Source organism: Sinocyclocheilus rhinocerous, unplaced genomic scaffold (assembly GCF_001515625.1).
Source record: "Sinocyclocheilus rhinocerous isolate Xijiao unplaced genomic scaffold, SAMN03320098_v1.1 scaffold1144, whole genome shotgun sequence".
Classification (NCBI taxonomy): domain Eukaryota; kingdom Metazoa; phylum Chordata; class Actinopteri; order Cypriniformes; family Cyprinidae; genus Sinocyclocheilus; species Sinocyclocheilus rhinocerous.
The window spans coordinates 58,744-85,089 of NW_015654501.1; the positions used below are offsets into that span (position 1 = coordinate 58,744).

General features: G+C 34.9%; 1 protein-coding gene and 2 long non-coding RNA genes across 4 annotated transcripts in view; 2 read left to right on the forward strand and 1 right to left on the reverse strand.

Moving 5' to 3' along the window:
• The window catches only part of runx2a (RUNX family transcription factor 2a), a 66,589-nt gene extending 49,618 nt beyond the window's left edge, over positions 1–16,971 (forward strand). Inside the window, exons 5-7 of one of the 2 annotated variants that reach the window (XM_016523916.1) lie at positions 4,055–4,231; positions 6,071–6,232; positions 15,690–16,971. In XM_016523916.1, the coding sequence (XP_016379402.1) occupies positions 4,055–4,231; positions 6,071–6,232; positions 15,690–16,186 (836 nt within the window). In that variant the 3' untranslated portion in view covers positions 16,187–16,971. The remainder of the gene's footprint in view (positions 1–4,054; positions 4,232–6,070; positions 6,233–15,689) is intronic. The other variant, XM_016523917.1, reaches the window with a different exon arrangement.
• Positions 9,802–26,346, reverse strand: part of LOC107717237 (uncharacterized) — a 21,428-nt gene continuing 4,883 nt past the window's right edge. The window contains exons 2-3 of the long non-coding RNA XR_001637295.1: positions 11,120–11,272; positions 9,802–10,418 (exon numbers count right to left, since the gene is read on the reverse strand). This is a non-coding gene — a long non-coding RNA (uncharacterized LOC107717237). The remainder of the gene's footprint in view (positions 10,419–11,119; positions 11,273–26,346) is intronic.
• Positions 19,359–26,346, forward strand: part of LOC107717238 (uncharacterized) — a 20,969-nt gene continuing 13,981 nt past the window's right edge. The window contains exon 1 of the long non-coding RNA XR_001637296.1: positions 19,359–19,369. This is a non-coding gene — a long non-coding RNA (uncharacterized LOC107717238). The remainder of the gene's footprint in view (positions 19,370–26,346) is intronic.

Here is a 26,346-nt window from a genome sequence, read left to right on the forward strand (position 1 = left end):
AGCGCCAATCCCGCCGTGCAGTCAATTTCACTGGTTAAGGTTAGGGTCAGGTGTGGGGTAGGTTTAGGGGTTAGCATTTTTGTAGCATAGTGTAGGAAATCAACACTGTGATTGACACAACCAATAAAATCTTTAGAATCAGCTGTGGGGCGGAGTTTGCACTGAAGTGGATTGGGGGAAAAATTGCGCATGCTTGTCATGTGCCTGTCTGTCAATGGGAGGAAGCCACGCCCTATTTTGGAGCTCCCACCCCGTTTTGGAGTACCCGCCCCCATTTGGAGATCTCCAGGCTGCAGTTATACCCTTCTCGATAATGGCTTAAAATGTGAACATTGGCATCGGTCCGATATGTACAATTATGCCGATATGTGTTGCCGATAAGACGAATAACTCACATATGCTCAGGGTGTGCTTAGCGATAAGATCAAGTCAGCAGTGTGGCTCATTCTTTAAGCAAAGTTTTGCCTGAATGATGATTGGATTCACTGTTTTGGATCGCTGCATTTAAACTGAGAATGCATGGACATTAATTTCGTAGGGGGCGCTGTTGGCCTACTTTTAATAAAATTAAAGTAAAATACACAAATAACATTTAGACTGTTTCTGATTAAATGAAGCAGTAATTGATGTCATAAAATCATGAGTATGTTTTGATTTAAAGGTCAGAAGCTATAGCTTACATAAATAAATAAAAAAATCACAAACATGACACTTGTAAATTAAATAATTTTATATAGCCTCTACTGATTTATTCATTAATGTGTAATATATGTCATATTTTTTAAACAAATTATGAGCTCTAAAATATTTTCAGAATTTTTACAACTCTTTTGCTTTAGACCATCTACAAATGTTAAATCTTAAAATAAAATGTTAAGGTTACTACTGCATCTTTCTGAAAAAAAATGCAGCGATTGATATATAGTTTATTTATAGTTATTTTCAAAGCTTCAATGTCCAATGTTCAATGGCCAAAATGAGTTGAAAAATATCGGCATATCGGCAAAAATTCAATATCGTGCATCCCTAGTGAAAATGTCGGCAGATTCTGTCTCACGTCACTTCCAACGCGGCAGATGATTTGTGAGCAGCTCACCTTCATGCACACACACACAGGGGCCGTATTCATCTTAAATGAAATTAAACCGGTTCCCTTTTTTTGTGCTTCTTTAATAGCATACAGCGAGAGGGAACACTATTAGGGAATTACTCACGCTCTCAACGCAAAGTGCTCGACATTCAACTGTGAATGAGGAGCTGTGTTTGCTCAAGCGAACTCCAGAGCACAATCAGGTTTTGCGAGACTGGAGGTAACTCTGGCTCGAACCGACTGGAGAGCGGCCAAGCTTTTGCAGGAGTTTCTCTTTTCTTCTGTGTGATATTTACTTTACAGCCATTCAGAGCAACTGACTGGGGCGAGACAGACAAGCATGGAAAAAAAGACTAAGTCCCTCTTTAACACATATTCTTCTCGAGTATTGACACAACAGTGCGGTTCCAATGAAATCGGGTTCTTTAGTGGAGATGTCGAGCTACGTATGGACTGGAAAGGGTGGTTCACGTGATGGGGACGTGGGGGCATGGTGTGACTCGTACTCTTTATTGCTGGATAGAGGACTGAGTCTGTCCTCTTTTATGGGAAATGAATGAATAAACATTGGCGGTTCATGCTTTTGTCGTGACTCACAGACATAGTTTCAAGCATGATAGGAATAATAGGGAAATAAAGCAGTTGTGTAATTTGACTGTGAATTCTTTTGGATCCACGCCACGGTGTAAAACACCGGCATGTACGGGCAGGTAGAAAGTCGATTTACTTCCCCTCCTTTTGTGCGCCAGTCGCTATTGTGAAAACTGAGATCTCTGCGATCAGAGACCCAGAGATCGCTGATGCATCTGACCCACATACTGATCTGCTCATTTGTTTTGCTGTGCTGTTTGGTAAATAACGAGGTTTAATTGTTTGGTTGGCCATTAAGGGACAGTTCACCCAAATATGAAACTTCGGTCATCGTGTTGTTTGAAACATGTTTTCTGTGGATGTACCGTGATATTTATGATAATGGGATCATAAAAGTATTTTATACAACCTGTGTGCTATATTTCATGTCTCCTAAAGACATACAATAGCTGTTTGGGTGGAACAGACTGTAATTTGAATCTTGCCTTCAGCTGTAGATCTCAAATCTCATTGCACTTCAATGAGTAATGACTATTTTAATTAATTGTGATCTGTTTCTCTCACAAAACTATCAGGTTTCAACCAAGGTGAGGGTGGGTAGATGATGCCTGAATGTTCATTATTTGCTGAACTGTCCCTTTAAGAGTGTAGTTCACCCAAAAAAATGACACTTCTGTCATCTTTTTTTCATTCTAATGTCATTGTAGAATATTTTGGGGAATCTACAAACTGATCTTTTCCATACAGTGGAGCTGACCAAAAGTAACAAAAACACCATGAAAGTGCCATGAAAATAGTCGATATGACTTATTATGGAGCCATACGATTGCTTTGGGTTCAAATTTCAGTTGTTATTTGAGCTCTGAAACCTCACTGACATCTCTTCATCACACAAAGCTGTCTTTTGAAGCTGTCATATGACTTCAAAAGACTTGATAAAAGAAGAATAAGTATAGAAAAAATAGTCTTTTTTGGAGCTTGGCACCGTTCATCGTATCACTTTGAATGAATTAAAAAGAGCAGCATGAACATTTTTTGTATTACCCAGAAAAAGAAAAAATCAAACAGGTGTGAAACAACAAGGAGAGTAAATTCACCCATAAATGACACTTCTGTCGTAAGTTATTCACCCTAATGTCATCTTAGGATATTTTGGGAAATCCACAAACTGATCTTTTCTGTACAGTCCCAAAAACGCCATAAAAACTTTTGTGCTTTATTGCAAGTGACCTGAAACCATGTTGTAGATTTGTGCCTGAAATTTAAGTTGCTTTTTGATTGTTTTACAGTGTTGTTTAGTGCTACTTTCCCATTCACTTTCTTTGTATAGAAAGAGCAGCTAGAACATTTTGCATAACACCTCAAAGAGTGAAATATGCCCAAAAATGACAGTTCTGTCTTAACTTATTCACTCTAATGTCATTTAAAGAAATTTTGGGAATCTAGAAACTAATCTTTTCCATACAGTGATCGTAAACACTGACCAAAAGTGACAAGAAAGTACCATGAAAATTGTCCACATGACTTTTGTGCTTGCAAGCGTTCTGAGACCATGCAATAGATCTGTGTCCAAAATATAAGGTGTTATTAATCTGCTCATTTGCATCTATTCGTCACACAAAACTATCATATGACTTCACTCAAAACAGATAATGGATCACTTTTACAGTGCTTTTCATTGTATAGAAAGAGCAGCTTGAACATTTTGCGTAACATTTACTGTATTTTTGAGTTCCCCAGAAGAAAGTAAAAAAAACAACACAAGGGTGTGTAAATGATGCCAAAATGTTCATTATTTGGCCAACTATCCCTATAAAGGAGTAAAATTTGCCCCCAAAAATGACAGTTCTGTCATCATTTATTCACTCTAATGTCATTTTAAAAATTTTGGGGAATCTACAAACTGATGTTTTCCATACAATAAAAGTAAACAGACCAAAAATGACAAAAACACCATAAAAGTGCCATGAAAATAGTCCACATGACTTTTGTGCTTTATTTGCAAGCGTTCTGCGACCATGCAATAGATCTGTGTCCAAAATTTAAGGTGTTATTAATCTATATGGCTCATTTGTATCTATTCGTCACACAAAACAATCATATGACTTTGTAAAACAGAGAATGGATCACTTTTACAGTTCTTTTTTTCTTTCCCATTCACTTGCATTGTATAGAAAGAACAGCTTGAACATTTTGCATAATATCTCTTTTTGAGTTTCTCAGAAGAAAGATCAAACATACAGGTTTGCAACAACATGAGGGTGTGTAAATGATGCCAGAATGTTCATTTTAGAGTGAACGATCCCTTTAAAGTTGGTCAGAATCGAGCAGTAGGTGTATTAACTGCAATTTCTGTCTAATATTGTTCGGTAGGACACAGACAGAAACTGGAAGACCCCCCTAAACCGCCGCTGTTCTCCGAGCGCCTGAGCGAGTTAGAGCGTTTACGCCAGACCAGCATGAGAGTTGCCGTGCAAACCCAGAGTCCCCGGCCGTCTCTCAACGCCATGCCGAACTCCTTCAATCCGCAGGGGCAAACTCAGATCTCAGGTAAACCGGCCCTTCAACGCAACTATTTCAGCCTGTCTGGCATGACCTTTAATGGAGAATGGCTGTGGTTTATGTACTGTACAAACATCAGTGTTTGGAGAACAGGTAGGTTTATTTAAGAGGCCTGATTTGCTGAAGATAAACCTGCGAAGATAAAAGCCAGTGGGCGAGAATGATGCAAGAAATAGAAATGGTGAATTCGACAACGTCGATCAGATTTAAACAGGAGATACTGATGGACGTGCCAAATCTGACAGTCGCAAATCCTTTTGTCTGCTTTTGAGGCTTTATCTTTGTTTGGGACTGGCTGCTTACATCACCTTAAAGGGATAGTTCACCCAAAAATGAAAACTCATTGTTTACTCACCCTCATTTCAATCCATACCTGAGTTTCTTTATTTAATGGAACACAAAAGATGTTTTGTTGAATGCTTCTCTTCATCTTCAAACCACGTCTGTGAAGGACAGAAAAGCATCCGTCCATTCACTACATTCAAGTCTTCAGAAATCATATGATAGTGAGGAACAGACCCAAATATCGTCAAATCACATTCAAAATGGTGCAGACCAGGTTCTGGCAGAGACTGATGAAGATTCCTCCTTTTTTGTTCCACGGAAAAAATAACAGCTTACGGGTTTGGAACGACATGAGAGTGAGTAAATAATGACAGATTTTCATTTCTGGGTGAACTATTGCTTTAATTCCATTACATTTGTCCAAATATTTTCATTAGTTCCTGCTTCACTTTTGGCATATTGAAGCGTGGGCTTTTTTTTTGTTTTTTTTGTCTCATGTGTGCTCAGCTTTAAAGTTTGCATAATGTTTGCCATTCTCTTGGAGCGTCTCCAGCCCCTCTCCTGTCAGAGCGGACGCTGTGTTTACTAGAATACAGTAGAACGCAAACAGGAAACCGTTCTTGGCTCTGAATGTGATTAAGCTTTTTACATCCCCCAGCCTTTTATTCTAGTCTGCTCGGTCTCGGTCTCCATATTATTATAAAAAGAAAGGTCACCCACTTTGTGTGCACAACGAGTCTTTAAATATGGCTCACCAAGAAGGACTCTTCTGAGGGTGAATCTCAAAAACATAATTTTTTATATATATATATATATATATATATAAATGATGTTGTCCATAAAGACTAGTCTATTTCAGAACCCCTGCAATTTTTTGCATTGTCACATTATTTTCATGACAATTAAACACAACAAACCCTCTTCCTGTAATGCATCCTATTTATTTATTTTTTAAATTTACTTTAATTTAATTTCAATTGTGTGTGTGTGTGTATATATATATATAAGATATAATGCAAAACATCTTAATGGCCTTAAAAATAGAATTAATTTTCTTTTAATATATGCAAAACATAACTTTTTTCTTTTGCATCATTATTTTCATGACAATTAAACACAACACACCCGCTCCCTATAATGCATCCTATTTATTTATTTTTATTTACTTTAATTTCAATTGTATACATATATGTCAAAGATATCATAACCATGCAAAACATCTTAATGGTTATAAAAATAGAATTCAATTTCTTTTAATTTGCAAAACAAAACAAAAAAAGTCTGCAAAACATAACTTTTTTTCTTTCGCTTTTAGAGTGAAACATAACCCAACATGTTCCTGACAGCTTTCACAAGACTGACTCTTTTTTTGTGGTGGTGTGTGATACCGTTCATTTTTGAGGTCCCTGTTGTAAACATCACTGAGCTATAAAAGCACTGCTGTGGTCCTGAGAGAAGAGGCTACAATCACACCCAAACACATCTTTGAGGATTCTGTCGTGCAGATGTTGACTGGAGTCGTCTCATTTATCATGCTCACAGATCCGCGGCAGGCGCAGTCCTCTCCGCCCTGGTCCTACGAGCAGCCCTACACTCCTTACCTGAGCCAAATGACGTCTCCCTCCATCCACTCCACCACCCCGCTGTCCTCCACCCGCGCCACGGGCCTGCCCACCATCAGCGACGTGCCAAGACGCCTCTCAGGTAAACTAACACCTTATAGAAAGTCCAATCACAGACAAGAGCTCTATTATCTCAAATGCTTCAGCAATGAGACTAAGACAATGTCTCAAACTGTGCTCAGATTTGATACTTAAATTCTCAACAAGTTCTCCCAAGATCAAATCCACCTTCATTTTACGCACTACTGGCCAAAAGTTTGGAATAAAAATGATTTTTTAAATGTTTTTAAAAGAGGGTTCTTCTTACCAAGGGTGCATTTATTTGATTAAACTTACAATAAATACAGTAAAATTGTGATATATTATTATAATTTAAAATAACTTTTCCATTTTAAAATATTTACAAATGTAATTTATTCATGTGATCAAAGCTGAATTTTCAGCATCATTACTCCAGTCTTCAGTGTCACATGATGCTTCAGAAATCATTCTAATATCCTGATTTGCTGCTCACTTATTATTACAACTCAATTATTAAAAATGATTCTTATTATTACCAATGCTGAAAACAGCTTATTATATTTTGTTAATGATTATGTGATCAATAACAACATTTATTTGAAATAGAAATTGTTTTGTTTTTTATCTTACCCCAAACTCTGAGGGTGACAAAAACATAATTTTTTATATATATATATATATATATATATAAATGATGTTGTCCATAAAGACTAGTCTATTTCAGAACCCCTGCAATTTTTTGCATTGTCACATTATTTTCATGACAATTAAACACAACAAACCCTCTTCCTGTAATGCATCCTATTTATTTATTTTTTAAATTTACTTTAATTTAATTTCAATTGTGTGTGTGTGTGTATATATATATATAAGATATAATGCAAAACATCTTAATGGCCTTAAAAATAGAATTAATTTTCTTTTAATATATGCAAAACATAACTTTTTTCTTTTGCATCATTATTTTCATGACAATTAAACACAACACACCCGCTCCCTATAATGCATCCTATTTATTTATTTTTATTTACTTTAATTTCAATTGTATACATATATGTCAAAGATATCATAACCATGCAAAACATCTTAATGGTTATAAAAATAGAATTCAATTTCTTTTAATTTGCAAAACAAAACAAAAAAAGTCTGCAAAACATAACTTTTTTTCTTTCGCTTTTAGAGTGAAACATAACCCAACATGTTCCTGACAGCTTTCACAAGACTGACTCTTTTTTTGTGGTGGTGTGTGATACCGTTCATTTTTGAGGTCCCTGTTGTAAACATCACTGAGCTATAAAAGCACTGCTGTGGTCCTGAGAGAAGAGGCTACAATCACACCCAAACACATCTTTGAGGATTCTGTCGTGCAGATGTTGACTGGAGTCGTCTCATTTATCATGCTCACAGATCCGCGGCAGGCGCAGTCCTCTCCGCCCTGGTCCTACGAGCAGCCCTACACTCCTTACCTGAGCCAAATGACGTCTCCCTCCATCCACTCCACCACCCCGCTGTCCTCCACCCGCGCCACGGGCCTGCCCACCATCAGCGACGTGCCAAGACGCCTCTCAGGTAAACTAACACCTTATAGAAAGTCCAATCACAGACAAGAGCTCTATTATCTCAAATGCTTCAGCAATGAGACTAAGACAATGTCTCAAACTGTGCTCAGATTTGATACTTAAATTCTCAACAAGTTCTCCCAAGATCAAATCCACCTTCATTTTACGCACTACTGGCCAAAAGTTTGGAATAAAAATGATTTTTTAAATGTTTTTAAAAGAGGGTTCTTCTTACCAAGGGTGCATTTATTTGATTAAACTTACAATAAATACAGTAAAATTGTGATATATTATTATAATTTAAAATAACTTTTCCATTTTAAAATATTTACAAATGTAATTTATTCATGTGATCAAAGCTGAATTTTCAGCATCATTACTCCAGTCTTCAGTGTCACATGATGCTTCAGAAATCATTCTAATATCCTGATTTGCTGCTCACTTATTATTACAACTCAATTATTAAAAATGATTCTTATTATTACCAATGCTGAAAACAGCTTATTATATTTTGTTAATGATTATGTGATCAATAACAACATTTATTTGAAATAGAAATTGTTTTGTTTTTTATCTTACCCCAAACTTATTACTGTTTTTACTGTTTTTTTGATCAAATAAATACAGTCTTGGTGAGCACAAGAGACCTCTTTCAAAAACATGTTGTCAATTTCTTTTTTTCCAAGTATTTTATTTTTAATTTTCCTATATTTTTTATATAATTGTCCTATATTATTTCCTAAAGTTTAGTTTTAGTTTTTTGAGTCAAAATTGATATCTAAATTCAAGTTGAAATCAACATTTTTCAGGCTGTTTTAGCAACCATCTGTCATATAGACTCATTTTTATTACCCAATCAATTAAAGATAAATCAAATCAAGCCCCGCCCTATTTTTATGCATTGAACATCCTGTTTCACTCAGACAGATGTGGGATTAGAGAAGTAAAGTGAGTTTTTCACTTGTTGACTCCACATGAAATCACAACTGAGATATAAAAGAGCAACCTCTAAGCAATTAAATTCTCCTCTGGCTCATATCGCTTTCTCTGCCAACCACTCATTTCAGAAATGTGGGAAATGGAGTGTCTCAACGTGCCTGTATTTACTTTCTTAGCTGATCGTGTTAGCCGTGAACATTTGTCCAAACACTCATTCGCTGAAGTCGAATCAAAGCATTTTTCCAGCGTTAACTTTCTGCTTTGCAAGCGTTTGTTACTTCGCCCGTGGGCAAATGGCTTCCAAGCAATAGCACCTTTAAAAATAGAGAGCATTTGAAAGAATATCTCCCCTAACCCCCGTCCTCTCCGATGGAGTCTTTGAACTCAACTCTCTTTTGAAATGCCTTGAAAAGGAACAATAAAACAGACTAGAGTTTCTGCCTCACGGACCTCAAAAGGTAAACGGGTAGTTGGTACATAACACGTCTATTGGATTTTATAATAGAATTTATTTGAATGCAGGGAAAGTGTACGTCATAACTTCAGTAACTGATCACTATTTCTCTATTTATCTCTTTAATGTTATTTTATTTATACAATTGTATTTTCGTTTTTATTTTAAATGATCATGCATTGTAACAAATACATTTCTAAAATATTGCAAATATATATATTGAGCATTTATATCAAATAATACATTTTATAAAAATATATTTTAAATACTTATATAATTTTATTTTATTTATACTACTTTATTTGTATTTTTTGTCCTAAAAGTTAATAAAATAAAATAATATAAATATTTAAAATATTTTTTATAATATATATATATATATATATATATATATATACACATGCATTTTTAAAATGCACAAATATTGCATTTAAAACTATTGAGTGAAAACAAATGAAAAAGTAGTATAAATAAAATAAAATATTAAAGCGATAAAATAAATAAATAGTTGCATGCATAATTTTAATATATATACACACATTGCATGCACAATAATTTATTATATATTTCATGCATAATTGTATTTATTTTTTTCATCCATACTAGATCATTTTAAATGACAAATGCATTTTTAAAACATACAAATATTCCACATAGCATTTAAATTCACATGCGTTCATAACGGTTGCATGAACAATCATTACAAGAGAATGTTGTTTAAAATAGTTTTAGATGGGGTTTTAAAAAGCAATTCTCGTCAACTATCCAAAAGCTCTCGAGTCCAAACCCTAGGAAGAGCTTGCTGTGACCGTGCCTTTATTAATGAAATAGGCACCAGATTGCGGTCCACCCGCCCTTTGGGGTTCGTTTTGAAACAAACACACAGCGTGGACGTTTTCTTTAATACACCTGTTTGACTCTCCGCCAGGTTGGTTTTTGAACTTTTTTTTTTGGCTCCCCACCCTAACTGTTTTCTTTGAGCCTGGAGCGAATGTGAAAGTTTAAATGGCTTCTTGGTGTGGCTGCTTTTTGAACCCCGGCCAGCTGCCTCATTGGGTTTAATTAGTTTAGATTTCACCCGGCTTTCATCTTGGAGATGTCAGCCTTTGTTCTTTCCTCAAAGAGACACACGCACCTCTTGGTCCTAACGCCCCCTATTCTTCCTCGGAGCGCCGCTGAATGGCTCGGTCTCGAGAAGACACGTCCCGAACGCATCGCACCCTCTGCAGCTGCTTGCGTGGCTGTTCTTCTCCACCGTGGGCTCGTGTTACACCCTTCAGCCAGAGACCTGGTGACTGATAACGACGCAGATGAAGGCATGCATAATATTACACAGAGAGCGATGAATTATCAGAGCGGGATACTGGAGGACTGTATAGAACTTTGATTTTTCCTTTTGTGGAAGTCTGTTTAAGGAGGCTGGTTTAAAAGCATGTTTGGTGGACTCAATGATGGTATCAAGTCTGAATATATCAGTACTTTGATATATGCAATAACACAGAATGCATATACAAATCAAATGTATACCTTGATAAAAAGTGGCTTTGGATAAAGACATCTTCCAAATGAGTAAATGGATCTTCATCTAAGGATCTTCAGAGAATGCCATGGTACATATCCACAAAACATGGATTTTAAACATATATATAAAAAAAAAAAAAAACATGTTGTATGTCCATAAAACCATGGTATTTTGATATATACCAAGGTACCGAATACAAAAAAGTACTTTAGCAGTACCATGATTTTGAATGAAGTCTCTTCTGCTCATCACGGCTTCATTTATTTGATCAAAAATACAGTAATACTGTGAAATATTACAATTTAAAACAACTAGAAAAATACAAATCTTTTTTTAACACTATGAATGTCATTACTGCTACTTTTGATCAATTTAATGCATCCTTGGTGAATAAAAGTATTCATTTAAAAAAAAAGAAAAAAATCTTACTGACCCCAAAACACCATTATACATCTTTGTTAGTGGCTTCTGTACTTCTTAATGTGCTCTTAAAGTAAGCAGGCAGTCTTGTAGCAGGCAACCCGAGGTCAAAGGTCGCAAGATCACACTGATGATAGGTCACAGCTTGAGCCATCATGATCCTCTTGGTTTCTAGCCTTGAGCTTCAGCTACTAGACCACACCATCCCTGTAATACAAAGTGATTGATGTCGTATTAAGTTTAGCCAAAAAGGGTCTGGCAAGAGCCGATAGCATAATGGGTTCATTCTCGTGAATGTCTGCAGCGAGGAGCGATGTTTAATGGTGATTGAAGGTTGTATATGTGAATTTCTGTCATTGTTTTGGAAATGTGACTTGGGTCTCCTCTCTTCTGCACTGTCTCCCTGAAGTGTCTTTTTTGTTTGGTTTGAAATGTCAAGAGTTGATAATGTGGAGAGACAATCTGCTCATAATTGGCCACACATGTTCTGTAAAGTTTGCCGAACTGTCACTCATAAAGCGGCGCTCATGGACAACACGCGACCGCTCCTAAACCAGCAGACAAGCTGACGGGAAAGACATACAAAAACGTACTTTACCTCAGCAACAGGGTGAGAGGAAGGATGAGACGTGATTAGATCAGAGACTTTGTTTGAAGTGAAGGAAAGAAAAGGAAAAATGGACAAGGAAAAGGGGAAACAGAAAGGAAAAGATACTTGGTTTATTTGAATTCAAAGAACAACGAAGATTGGAAAAGGGAAAGGAATGGAAAAACAGATTTGAGTTTGAAGTGAAAGGAAAGAAAAGGGGGAATTGAAGTGGGGAAGAGTCAGGAAAGAGGAAATGGAAAGAAAAGGAAAGGAAAGCTTGTTTAAAGTAAAAGAAAAGGGGGAAATAGAAATTGGAAAGGAAATAGGAAATACACAGGAAAATATTCTGGTTTGTTTTAAGTAAAGAAAAGGGGAAATTATATGGTAAGAAAAAGTGAAACGGGAAGGAAAAGACTTCAGTTTGTTTGAAGTAAAGGGAAGAAAAGGGTCAAATAACCTGGGAAAGGTTAGGAAAGGGGAAATGGAAAGGAAAAGGAGTTTTAGTTTGTCTGAAGAAATAAAGGAAAGAAAAAGGGAAATGATCAGGAAGGGAAAAGGAGTTTTAGTTAAATGGGAATTGGAAAGACAAGGAGAATCATTTTGGTTGGTTTGAAGAAAATGAAAAAGGAAAATGGAAATTGGACTGGAAAACGGAAACAGAAACAGAAAGAGGAAAAAATGGTTTCACTGAAGTAGCGTAATGGCAAAGGAAAGAGGAAATAGTAAGTTAAAATCAGAGAAATGAAAAGAAAAAGGTTTAGATTTGAAGCAAAGGAAAGAAAATAGGAAAGGTCAGGAAAGGGGAAGTGGAAAGGAAAAGAAAAGAGTTTGGGCTTGTATGAAGTAAAGAAATGTGGGAATGGGAAAAGAAAGCGAGTAGAGAGGATTTTACTTTTTTGTGAACTAAAGGAAATAAAATGGGTAACTGAAATGGGAAAGGTCATGAAAGGGGAAACAGAAAGGAAGAGAAAAGAGTTTGGGTTTGTTTGAAAGAAAGAAAAGGAAAAGAAAGGGGAAATGCAATGGAAAGGAAAAGAGGAGAGGAGTTTGGGATTGTTTGTTTATAGCCTTTAATTTAGCAGGCGGCTCCATTTGAAAAGCAGATCATGATGAATGCAGAGTGCAAAAAGAGACAGATGTGGAGATGATAAGACGTTCCTCTGGGATTCTCTCTCCTGGGGTTCTGGGAGTCACAGCCCATTAGTGGTTTATAATTTAAAAACATCTTGTGGTTCTAAGAGAGTAGATCGGCCCTTCTCTTTGGCTAATCGCAGACATGCCACCACATCTGAGACTGCTCATTATGCATCCTGTGGAAACTGTTTTTTCCTCTAAGCGTTTCCATGTGCGCTCCCAGTTTATTCCGACATTTCTCTTTGATATTCATATAAATGCGAGGATGCGTGTGTTTGCGCATGTGAGCGTGAACGCACACGACGCGTTTGCATACAAACCTCCGGACAACCTTCAGCAAACGCCGCTCAAGAAACAAACAGCCAGAAGCCAAACTCACAATCTTTCAGCAGCACGTCAGCGCCTTTTGACAGTTCGTTTGCATATTGATCTTTTATGGCCCGGTGACATTTTTGCAGCATTAGTCTTCATCTTGACCTTGAATCAACCCGAGTATTGTGTAATTCAGGTTGCAAATAAACATTTAATTCAAGTTTATGTTTTGCTAGAGTAATTAAACCGCTGACATGCGAGATGAGCCAGTTTCTCTTGTCGGTCGGTTAATATTTATTGCAGTTTCCTTGATTAAAATTCCTCAGACTGAGCTTGTAAAGAGAATCTGTTCATGTGGAGTCACAAACGGGATCAATGAGCAACAATATGAACTTTTTTCTTGCACTTTGAAGTGTCATTCTGACGCGTTCATGGCTTGGGCGTTCAAACACTGACTCGTATAATAACAAAGACAAAACTGTTTTCACTCTAATCAAATTGTTTGGGAGAGCATCTTCATATTTACTTCCATTATTTTTCACACTCATTATTTGGAAGAGAAATGCAGATAAAGTTGCATGCGCTTCATTCTTCACAAGCTTCTTTTGAGTTTATAAAGGGGAGTTTTGTGTTGACAGGCTAGTTAGTTTAAGCTGTATGCAAATTAAGTTTGACAGCGCCCTCTTCTGTCTGATTTAACAATGTTCCTTTATTCATTTCGGTCTCAATTGATGTGGATGAAGCTACTTTGAAACTCAAGCTACTCATAATTTAAAGTAGTCACAGTCAAAAGTCATTATATTTATCTTCAGAGCATGCATCTAGTTCAAAAACAATGTAGGGTGTCACAGGCGAGCTAATAAATAAATACAACTGAGTTGAAAAGAGTTAAAGTCACCTAGAAGCATTTAGCAAAACTAAATATTTAACTACAAAAAATATGATAGTATAAAAAACCCACATAGACTGAAATAAACGAATGAATCCATTTTAAAACTGAATGTTATATGCAATGGGGCCCAAAAGTCTGACAATAAATTATGTAATATATTATGTAACTTTTCTTAGGCTTAAAAAAATAGATACAAAGAAAATGTAGAATGTAAAATGAAAATATGTCAGATTCTGCACTTTTTCCAACATGATAGATAAGTAAAATAAAGTTAAAATGCACAATTGTTCATTAACACAATGAAAACGTTAATGGAAAATGTATCTTTACAAATCTATAAACATAAGATTATATCATTGATTTATATAATCAGAGCATTTATCTTATACAAAAACAATGAGTAAAATTAACATTATGTTGTACTGTAATAATCATTATGTTGTACCTTTTTAACCCTATTTTTCCTGATTGTTTTCATACCATATAAATGCTCTGATTATATAAATAATAATAATAAATAATAATAATTTATGCATTTAGTAGACGCTTTTATCCAAAGTGACTTACAGTGCATTCAGGCCATACATTTTTTACCAGTATGTAAATAAATAAAATAAATTATTAAAAATTATTATTATAAATAATTAAATGATATGACAGCGCCCTCTTCTGTCTGATTTAACAATGTTCCTTTATTCATTTCGGTCTCAATTGATGTGGATGAAGCTACTTTGAAACTCAAGCTACTCATAATTTAAAGTAGTCACAGTCAAAAGTCATTATATTTATCTTCAGAGCATGCATCTAGTTCAAAAACAATGTAGGGTGTCACAGGCGAGCTAATAAATAAATACAACTGAGTTGAAAAGAGTTAAAGTCACCTAGAAGCATTTAGCAAAACTAAATATTTAACTACAAAAAATATGATAGTATAAAAAACCCACATAGACTGAAATAAACGAATGAATCCATTTTAAAACTGAATGTTATATGCAATGGGGCCCAAAAGTCTGACAATAAATTATGTAATATATTATGTAACTTTTCTTAGGCTTAAAAAAATAGATACAAAGAAAATGTAGAATGTAAAATTAAAATATGTCAGATTCTGCACTTTTTCCAACATGATAGATAAGTAAAATAAAGTTAAAATGCACAATTGTTCATTAACACAATGAAAACGTTAATGGAAAATGTATCTTTACAAATCTATAAACATAAGATTATATCATTGATTTATATAATCAGAGCATTTATCTTATACAAAAACAATGAGTAAAATTAACATTATGTTGTACTGTAATAATCATTATGTTGTACCTTTTTAACCCTATTTTTCCTGATTGTTTTCATACCATATAAATGCTCTGATTATATAAATAATAATAATAAATAATAATAATTTATGCATTTAGTAGACGCTTTTATCCAAAGCGACTTACAGTGCATTCAAGCCATACATTTTTTACCAGTATGTAAATAAATAAAATAAATTATTAAAAATTATTATTATAAATAATTAAATGATATAACAGAAATTGTACTGAAAAGTATATAGCAATTTTTAAAAATGCACAAAAAAGTATTTTCACTATAGTGCACCCAGACTTTTGAACCGCACTGAAAGAAGACATGCTTAAAACTTTTTCTTGATTTAAATATCACTAAAAAAAGCTGTTCTTTTTTCTCTCCACCAGGTACGTCGGATCTCAGTCCGTTCTCGGCCGACCCGCGGCAGTTTGAACGTCAATTTCCCGGTCTGTCCTCTCTCACAGATTCCCGTTTCCCCAGTCCCAGAATGCACTATCCCGCGACCTTCACATACACCCCTACACCGGTCACCTCGGGCATGTCTCTGGGCATGTCCAGCACCACCCACTACCACACCTACCTGCCTCCGCCGTACCCCGGCTCCACCCAGAACCAAAGTGGGCCCTTCCAGACCAGCAGCACGCCGTACCTCTACTACGGCGCCTCGTCCGGGTCGTACCAGTTCTCAATGGTGCCGGGCGGAGATCGATCCCCCTCCAGGATGCTGCCGCCTTGCACTAGCGCGTCCACCGGCAGCACCCTCATCAACCCCAACCTGCCCAATCAGGCGGACGGAGGTGAGGCGGACGGCAGCCACAGCAGCTCGCCAACTGTTCTCAACTCCAGCGGGAGGATGGACGAGTCCGTTTGGAGACCATATTGAGACGGTCTGGTCGAACGAGACCTCAATGCAGCACTGTTAGCCTTAAAGACCAAGAGCGAGAGATAATTGCTTGAAAGAATCATCGGATTAGAAGCACAAACTCATTGGTACTCATTGGTACTCACTGGTACTCATTGGTACAATATTGAATGGTTGCAGTGTATTTTTATGACTACACTGAGGTTTTTTTCTATAAAACAGATGACCCTTACAGGGAATGATAAGGTGCGATCATATTAGCAATATTTAATGCAATATTAGCAACGGTAAATGTGAACGCACCTTTAGTCTAATTCATCTGACATTCCACTTCATCAGTGATATAACCTATAATGCAAGTCACTGAATTTAAAGGAATAGTTCAGCCAAAAGTGAAAATACATTCACCTTCATGTCGTTCCAAACCCGTAGGACTTTCTTTCTTCTGCAGAACACAAAAGGAGATGTTTAGCACAATGCTGATGCTGCACATTTAGATACAACAAAAGTGTACTGTCACTGTCATGCCTGGTGTTTGGGGCTTTTAAACTCCGAAAAGCACCAACAAAGTGACTTGTGAGCTCACTCAATAGCTTTGTGCAAAGAACAGACCTATATTTAAGAGTAAACGATGCCAGAACGTTTATTTTTGGATGAACTATCCCTTTTTCTGTCCTTGAGTAAATGTTCATTGCAATAGGAATGCATCCATACTATTGGCGCAGAATATTTTTATACTAACTCGGTATAATTTAGCATTTCTTAACACTGAAAGCAATTGTTTTTTTTGTTTTTTTTTTATTTATGCGTGCTAGAAGTCAGCTATTAATTCCCTCTGATTATTTTAATTTATGTATGAAATGGTAGCAAACAGTACTGATTCGAGAAGCAATATAAGCCATATAAACATTAAATTATGCAATGTGTTTAGAGGGACAAAATTTAAGACGTTTGATTTTTGGGACATCTATTAATAACTTAATGAAATATTTACTCGTTTTGTAATTTAAATGCTTTGTTATTATTATTGTTATTGTAAAGCAACCAAAAAGAAAATCCAATGATACGTAAGCAATGAAGGAAGGACATTTCATTGTAAGACTATATCCACAATTAAACGTTTGTGGATTTTTCTCAGAATAAATTCTCAGTCAGAAACGTTACATATTAAGACATCCAGAAATGTTTTAGACTGAGTACATCTGAGCAAGTAACATCTATAACAAAAACGATCAATAAATGTACAAAGATATGTTACGAGAGGTGACGTGCTGCACTCTCCACTTGTTTGATTTTGGTATCCGATGTTTATCTAGTTAATTTATTTTAGATTTATTTTTTATTTAATGTTTTTCGGTGACTACAAGAACGACCAAACTCTTGCAGCAGTGGCCTAAACCTTTGCATCTTCAGATACAGACATGATCAAATCTCACGCATGCACTTGCAATGATAAAACGGCCAGTTTCCGTCTCTTGTGCAGATATGAAACCAATACGATCGTCAGCCTTCTGTTCTATAACTGGATGGTTAACTGCACTTTGTAGGTTAGTTAAACACTATGCAAACTGTACTACAACAATCAAACTCAGAAATGTCTCTTTGCTGTGTGCTAATGTTCTTGAGGTACAATATAATCAAGTACTTTTACTGGCATGTTAGACAACAGAATCTTTGGGCTGCAAGGCATTTTACTGAACGGACAATCAAATTGAGTAGCCTAAATTACACAATGGATGTTTACCAGAAAAGTTTATCATCTCCATTTCTAGAATTTATTTATTGGTCAGCAATCCATAATGAGTTGGGATGAAATTATCACTGACAAGAGAACTCCTGCAAATTTTGAAACAATTATATCTGTAATAATGAAATTTTCTTTACACTTTGTAGTTGGCGTCTTTGAAGAATATTGTGTATGTTTTTGGATTCAACAACAAGTGCTACTTGATAGAATGTTTGTCCAAATGTAAGTTAATAGGCTGCTGGCAGCGCCCTTCTGAAACAAACGTCACTTGTCTTTTTATTTCTATTTTTGTTTAGAACAAAGCACTTCTTCTTTTAAAGGGATGTAAAACAAATGAAGCCTAAATGGCAAAAACAAAAACACAAATGCATGTCCGGGTTATATTTTAATCAAGAAGTTACATTTAGCATGAAGAAAATAAATCCTGTTTTCAGGATTATAATTTTTTTCCAATTCAGAAAAACTACTTTAATGTGAAAAATCGTATTCCAAATTATAGTGAAACAGTAATGATAATATAAATACTTTTAATAAATGTAAATATTAGTGCTGTCAAACGATTAATCGCGATTAATCGCATCCAAAATAAGTTTTTGTTTGCATAATATATGTCTGTGTTCTGTGTATATTTATTATGTATATATATATATACAGGTGCATCTCAATAAATTAGTTAGTCGTGGAAAAGTTCATTTATTTTAGTAATTCAACTCAAATTGTGAAACTCGTGTATTAAATAAATTCAATGCACACAGACTGAAGTAGTTTAAGTCTTTGGTTCTTTTAATTGTGATGATTTTGGCTCACATTTAACAAAAACCCACCAATTCACTATCTCAACAAATTAGAATATGGTGACATGCCAATCAGCTAATCAACTCAAAACACCTGCAAAGCTTTCCTGAGCCTTCAAAATGGTCTCTCAGTTTACACTAGGCTACACAATCATGGGGAAGACTGCTGATCTGACAGCTGTCCATATTTTGAAAATATTTACATGTCTATATTTATATTCATATAATTTATATTATAAATAAATATATTTAATATATAAACATAACGTATTTTTCTGAAATATATACATGCATGTGTGTGTATTTATATATACATAATAAATATACACATACACATACATTATGTAAAGAAAAACTTTTATTTTAGATGCGATTAATCGCGATTAATCATTTGACAGCGCTAGTAAATATGCGTTTTATTCATCTTACAGTAAATAATAATTATGAAAAATTATGAAAAATCCTGAACAAATACCAAACGTGGTCCTAAACCTCATGCAAAATACAATATCATGTTTATTTTTTCCTTCGTTTTTTGTGATGAAATATAACCTGAACAAGATCAGTTTTAAGAAAATCACCCAAAATGAATTGCATCTCCATTTGAAATCAAAGGTCGTGGCAGAAACAACTAATTTGAGCTTAAAACAAACCTGTATGTGTGTACCACCCACATTTGTCATTTCTTCTGTACAGTATTAAACTCCATTTCTTTGAGTTCGGTAACAATAACTACACTTACACTGCTGTTCTTAACTGCCCCACTATTTGATTTAGCCTTTTCTTTTACCGTGGTGTCTTCTGGTAGTGAGGAGAGCGTTTATGTTTACAGAATGTTTACAAAAAAGCTGCAAGCAGGTAACTGCAAATGTAAAGAACCTCTGCACTGTTAACTTTGTATGAATCCATGTTTAATTGCTTCAATATGCCTGATAATACAAGAACAACATTGGTCTGTCTTAATCAAACATGTCACAGGGCCAAATATTTATATGCTTTTGGGCTATGGACTATGTTTTTCATTGACTTTTTTATATGTAGTACCCTTGCAAGAGTCGGTTTTATGGGTCAATAGCAGAGATTCCTTCCATGAGACTATTTATATTCATTCTATACATAAAAAAAAAAAGCATTGAGATTTCATTTACATACAGTACGTTCTGTCATTATCACAGACATATACAGAGAGTTTTGGGCTTCTCCTTATTTGCAAATTTCATTTACATTGCAAGTATGCAAGGTCAAATTAACTCATGAAGAAAACCAAATGCTTCCGCGACGTCTTTTGCGCTCCATTATTGTTGTTTCTGTACTGTTAACTAAAGTGTTTCATATTTGAAACCCTGGAAATCCTGCTTTGGAAATATGCATCATTTTGATTGAACACAATCCTTGGTTTGTAAACAACGGGAGCATTCCTTCCTTGCACATACTGTACAGATGTTTCAGTTTCGACAATCTTTCGTCCTGTTTCATCCATAAAGTTTGTGAAACTTTAACCTGTTTGTATGGGACTAACAATCCAGTAAAAAATGGTGAGATTTTTGAGCATTTCTGATGATTGTATCATTTGTCTTTGAGAATAAAAATGGCTTTTTGTTATAACTCACTGTTTTCTTTTTTCATTTCATTAATGGGGAATATATGATGATTATATTGACTGTATGTACCACTGTTAAAATAAGCAGTTTGATAAACACAAATGTGCAATCTGGTAAAGAAACTTAATGCATGAATTAACCACTTAAGGTAGGAACAGATCACATTTGTTTTCAATGATTTTGCATATTTTTATCAACACATGCATTTGTCCTTTTCTAATGACACTATGCACAAAAGAGTTAATGATATAAACCAAATATTAAACAATATATATATATATAACTGTAAATTAACTTTCAACCCCTTTTCAAAAATAAAAAAAGACTTGCAATCGTGATTGACTTCATTAAAAACACCTCAAGAGCAGGTGCTTCCTAGAAAACGTGAACTTGTGTTGGACGCACCAAGGGGAGCAAGAAAAACTACTTTCACTGCTGTTTCACTGAGCTCTAGTTAAATAACAACCTCAGGCGCTGCTGGTTTGACAGTCTGTATTATATATATGGCTGCACTGGAAAACTCCCACGACCAACAAAAAGAGCTAATCATCAAGGAAGTACTTCATTAAACGTCTGTATCTGAGTCATAGTTACTAAAACACGTCCACAATCTGTTACATTTAGAAATGTCATTTAAAAATGCTGTTCAGCAGCTAATAAATAAGCTGAACTCAACTCAACTGAGCGCAACATTATTGAACTGAACAGAAGACAGTGCTAAGCTAAATTCAGTTTGAGAGTGAGACAACTAAACGTAGATGTGTTGAACTGAACTGAGCTTAACAACTGAACTTAGCTGAACTACAATGAATTGAATCAAACTGAAATGAACATAGCTGAAATTAAACAGAATGTAAATAAAAACAGAAAAATTCCACTACATTAAAAAATGACATTGAGCCATCTGCAGTTTTGTTAAACAGAATTTACACCAAACTGAACTCAATCAATATTGAACTAAACTGAACAGAAGGGACTAAACTAATTAACTGAATTCATTTTAAGGCAGCTGAACTTTTAACTGAACTTCAAATTTAATAAGATTTAACTGAACATAGCTGAAATTAACAGAAAAATTCTTTTACAAATGAAATTTTGCAACAGTTTTGTTGAGCTTTACTGATTAGACTGAAATGAAACTGAACAGAATCTAAATGAAGTGAACTGAATTTAACTGAACACAATTTAAATAAACATTGCTGAACAGACTGGAAAGGAAAATAAGAAACATCTGCTAGAAATTAATTACATTTGCCAGCAATTTTGTTGAACTTGACTAAACTGATCTTAAACTAAATAAACTGAAGCATTTAAAGGAAATAAGACTGGCTGAGCTGAACTAAACTATGTTCAATTGTCAAACTAAATGGAATTGAACTTAGCCGAATTAAAATAAACTGAACCAAACTGAATTTAACTGAACTTAGCTGACCTGAACTAAATATAAATACAAACAGAGGAAAATTTAGAAATGACATTTAGCCATCAATAGTTTACTGAACTGAATTCACACAAAACTGAACCAATCTACACTGAACTAAGCCAAACTGAAGTAAACAGAATTGAATTGAATTGAACTGAACTTGGACATGCAATCAGTAGTATAATAAACTGAATTGACACTAAAATTGAACTAAGCTGAACTGAAGTGAACTGAATTGAATGCAACTGAACAGAATTTTTTTTTTTAACTTAACATAGCTGAACTGACTGGAAATGAAAACAATAAACAACTTCTACATTTAGAAATTACATTTGCCAACACAACAACTCAACTATCTTGGACTGAATTCAATAAGGGAAATACCAAACTGAATTTAACTGAACTGAATTAAAAATAAAAAGAGAAAATTTAGAAATGACATTTAGCCATCAGTTTACCGAATTGACACTAAACTGAACTGAAATCAATGAACTAAGCCAAACTGAAGTAAACAGAACTGAATTTAACTGAACTGAACAAGGTCATCAGTAGTTTAATGAACTGAATTGACATTTGACACTAAAATCTATCTCAACTTTGCTGAACTGAAGTGAATTTAACTGAGCGGAACCAAATTGAACTTAACATAGCTGAACTGACTGGAAATGAAAACTCAAAACATCTGCTATTTTTACTGTAGAAATGACATTTGCCAGCAGCTCTGTTGAACTAAATTGATCTAAACTGAACTAAACTGAACAGAACTAAAGTTGTACTGCCGCTGTCTGTCGGCCTCCTGAGGGTTTTATGAGTTTGCACTTCTTAATCTTTCCAAAGAATGAAAGATATAGCTGGTCTACATTTTACATTACACTTCCCCGTCATACAGGCTGGAAATAAATAGGGCTTTCTGAACAGCTCTGATGAAAATCTGAGAGAGCTTTTCGGCCCTGGTTTACATTGTGCAACGGTACTTTAACTTGAAGAGCATAGCGATGTTTAAACTTCCTCGAGTCAGTTTGTTGAACGGGCCTTATCTGTGCATATCTTGCCAGAATATGTAGGCCCAAATCTCCATGAGATATTATATGATTTCCTGTCACTTTTCCTGACTCTATTCTGAATTTCCACGAGAGACTTTCATAACATACACTTCAAGACAGACAAATGCTCCATTATGCAGCGCGTGATGATTAATGCCCGTTAATGTGTCAGATGAAACGGATCGGTTAATGCTGTGAGCTGTTCAAACACATTGCCAACTGTTTGTCTAAACCTGCACTGAGGGTCTTTAAACGGCCCTATCAATGAACGCAAACATCCATAAGTTCAGCTTGGATCAATGTTTGGTTTGGATCACCTCAGCCAGGAAACGACTCAATGGGCTTATTTAGCGCTACTTAGAGCGAGTTCGACACTATTACATTGTTTTAAGACAAAACACGTGTGTTTCCTTTTGAAAATGAACATTGTGCTCAATGTTCTGTCATCTTTATCAGGGCTAATTGATAAAAGTTCTCAGATTCTGTTTTCATTCGTGGGTCGGCACGTTGCCTGACGGTTTCAAGTGAAAATAAACAAGTACGAAGAGAGAGCAAGAACTAATGATGGTCTTTCCGTATCAAACAAAAGTGGGGTTGATAGTGCAAAAGCCAAACGCTGAGACAATCTAAGAATTAGGAACATCATCTCTGGCCTTTTTAAGACAAAACTCAGAGCGGCTGCTGATAAATGGATCTTATGGTTTCTTGTTGCCGTGCTCAAAAAAAAAAAAAAATGGATGATTGTTTTTCTGTCTCAGAGTAAAAAACTAAAATAGGTAATTGTGAGATTACCTCACAAAAAAGCCACACTGCCTCATTATTTTGGAGGGTTGAAAACGTTTGACTTGTTAAATTTAGTTAAATTCTTGAATTTTGTCACACAACATACTGTAATTTCATTGCTTACAGTTAGGGTTGCAAAAAGGTGGAAAATTTCGGAAACTTTCCAGGATTTTTTGGAATATTCCAGGGATTTTTAGAAAGCTTCCGGAAATTTACCAGAAATTTTCCACCCCTTTGCAACCCTACTTACAGTCGGGTTTTGATTTGTAAAATGTTTACTGAATCCATAGGAATTCAAAATACATATATATACAGTATATATATATATAATACACTGTATGTATATATGTATGTATATATATAACTATTTCTTATATACATTTTTATTTATATATCTGATATCCCTTTTAAGTCATAATTCATTGCATGAATTAAAAAAAACATTTAATTCAGATCATGTACTTAAACTGTTTATTTAATTTTACTTTATTTAAAATAAAATAAAATAAATAATAATTAAAGTGGTTCTTTTCTTTATTGTACTTTTTTGCTTATTGTTGTATGCCAGATAAAATGAATGTCAGTGTTTGGTAAAATAATAAATAAATAAAATAAAAATGAATCAACCAATCAATCAGTGTTTTAATTTCTTTGCATTAGGTAGGCAGCAAAGGTAGGTAACAAAATTATTTAAATGTTTACTTTTGTTCATTGAAGACTATTACAAATAAATGTTTTTCTTTTGAAAATAACTAATTTAATTGCTAGGATGTTTCCCTCAATTTAATTTTATTGAACGTTTTTCTTTTTTTTTGAGTGCAAGAACTGAACAGAAGTCTTTTCTCCGAACACCTCAGTGTCCTTCTTTGAGGAAGACAAAAATCATTTCCTATCGTTCTCTCCGGGTGAAATAGGAGGCTTCTGCTTTCACAGCGTGTTGAGGGTCAGTCATTTCTCACACAGTTAAGCCCCTGGTTGCTCCAAATCACTTCACAAGCAATCAAAAAATAAAAAAAACTTAATATTTCAGTGGAATGTTTTCGAGATGCTTTTTTTCAGGATTCTTTGATTGATATGAAATATTAAAGTCTGAATGAAATTCCAAAGAACAGAATTTATTTGAAATTGAAATCTAGAAATGTCTTTACTGTCACTTTTGATCAACTTAATGCATCCTTGTTTTATAAAAGAATTAATTTCTTTAATTTTTTATCTTTCATTGCCCAAACATTTGAATGTTAGTGTATTACAATTTTTCACAAAATATTGTATTGAATGTAAAAAAAACTGTCACAGGGACTGTACTTTGAAATGGTACACCTTTTTACCATATTTACCCCAAATGGATGTATTATAGTACCTTAAAAAGTACCTGAAGTGTTTGTTTTGTTTGTTTAATTCAGATTTTAATGCCACAGCGAAAACAGAGTTGCAAACTACAAGTTACAGTAATACAAAAACAATGAAAACCGAACAAAAAGAAAGATACAATAATTAAAACTACACACGATATTTTACATTAACTTGATAAGAAATTCTAAAACATTTTTCTGGTAAAATCTTATTAAACGGGTCCTTAGTGAGCTTAAAAACCACTTGATCAATTCTTGTTTTAAAAGAAATTAAAGTCTGTTGGAGATTTTAAATGTACATAGTACCTTTTGAAAAGGTCCTGTCTCAGTGCCAGTTTCTGTCAGTCTTTTTTCTTACAGTGATTTATATATGCAGGAATGGAATTTAAAAACCAGAGAACGGTGCAAAACTGTCTGTGAATGAATGTAAGACCTCAAATGCATCATCACCTCACTCCCGGTCTTGCTTCAAGGTCATGTCTGTGCCGAACCCTGGGCAAATTTTAAGAAACACTGCCCTCCTGTGGGTGTTCACCAGGGTTGCCAGGTTTACACAAGAAAACCCGCCCAATCGCTATCTAAAATACACGTTTTTTGGCTGGGTTCCCCTGATAAAATTCGTATTTCATGGGATAAATATCATGTTACTATTGGAGTCTCTTCAACCCGCGGACATGAAAAACAACCCGCGGCAACAGTGTTAAAGTTGCTCAATTCCGCGGGAAAACCGCAGACTTGGCAACACTGGTGTTCACAACTATTTGCAACTACTTCATTAAACCCAAGCTGGTGCTGCAACAAAAACACAAAATAAACATTAATTAATACAAATTAAAACTCTTCTCAGCACTAGTTTCACACCATGTTGCAGTATTATAATTACGAGCTATACTTAAAAAATATTTAACTAAAACATGCTTGTGCACAACAGTATGATGCCTGAAAAAAACACAATACTGATATACAGTTGCAAGGGTGTCTTCTTGTTGGCAGTAAATATGGTATTTTGATGGAAACTATATGGTTACGCCATGGTAAACTTGGGATTCCCTCTAGCTAAGGAGAGGCGAGGATGGATAGAGGAGGAGAGAAGGAGATATGTGAGCAAGGAGCCAAAGATCAGTCATTCGGGCTCCATAAATACTGTTATGAGTCAGAGACGGTGGAAGGCAGCCTTTAGAAACCATGAAAAAGCAATTTTCTGATGCACAAGCAGAAATCTTAATCTGAGTCTGATTATGGATGTCTCTAATCACAGTCTCTATGGTGGTTTTTAAGTCAGTAATTTGGAGAAAGAAGTCAATTTTCCATATGTATAGTTTGGTGAAAGTGAAGCATCTAACAGTCAATTGGGGGGGAAAGACACAAATTAAATGTAATATCTTAATTATTTCTCTGAAAAAGTCTGAGTGAGTGTGTGTGTGTGTGTGTATACATA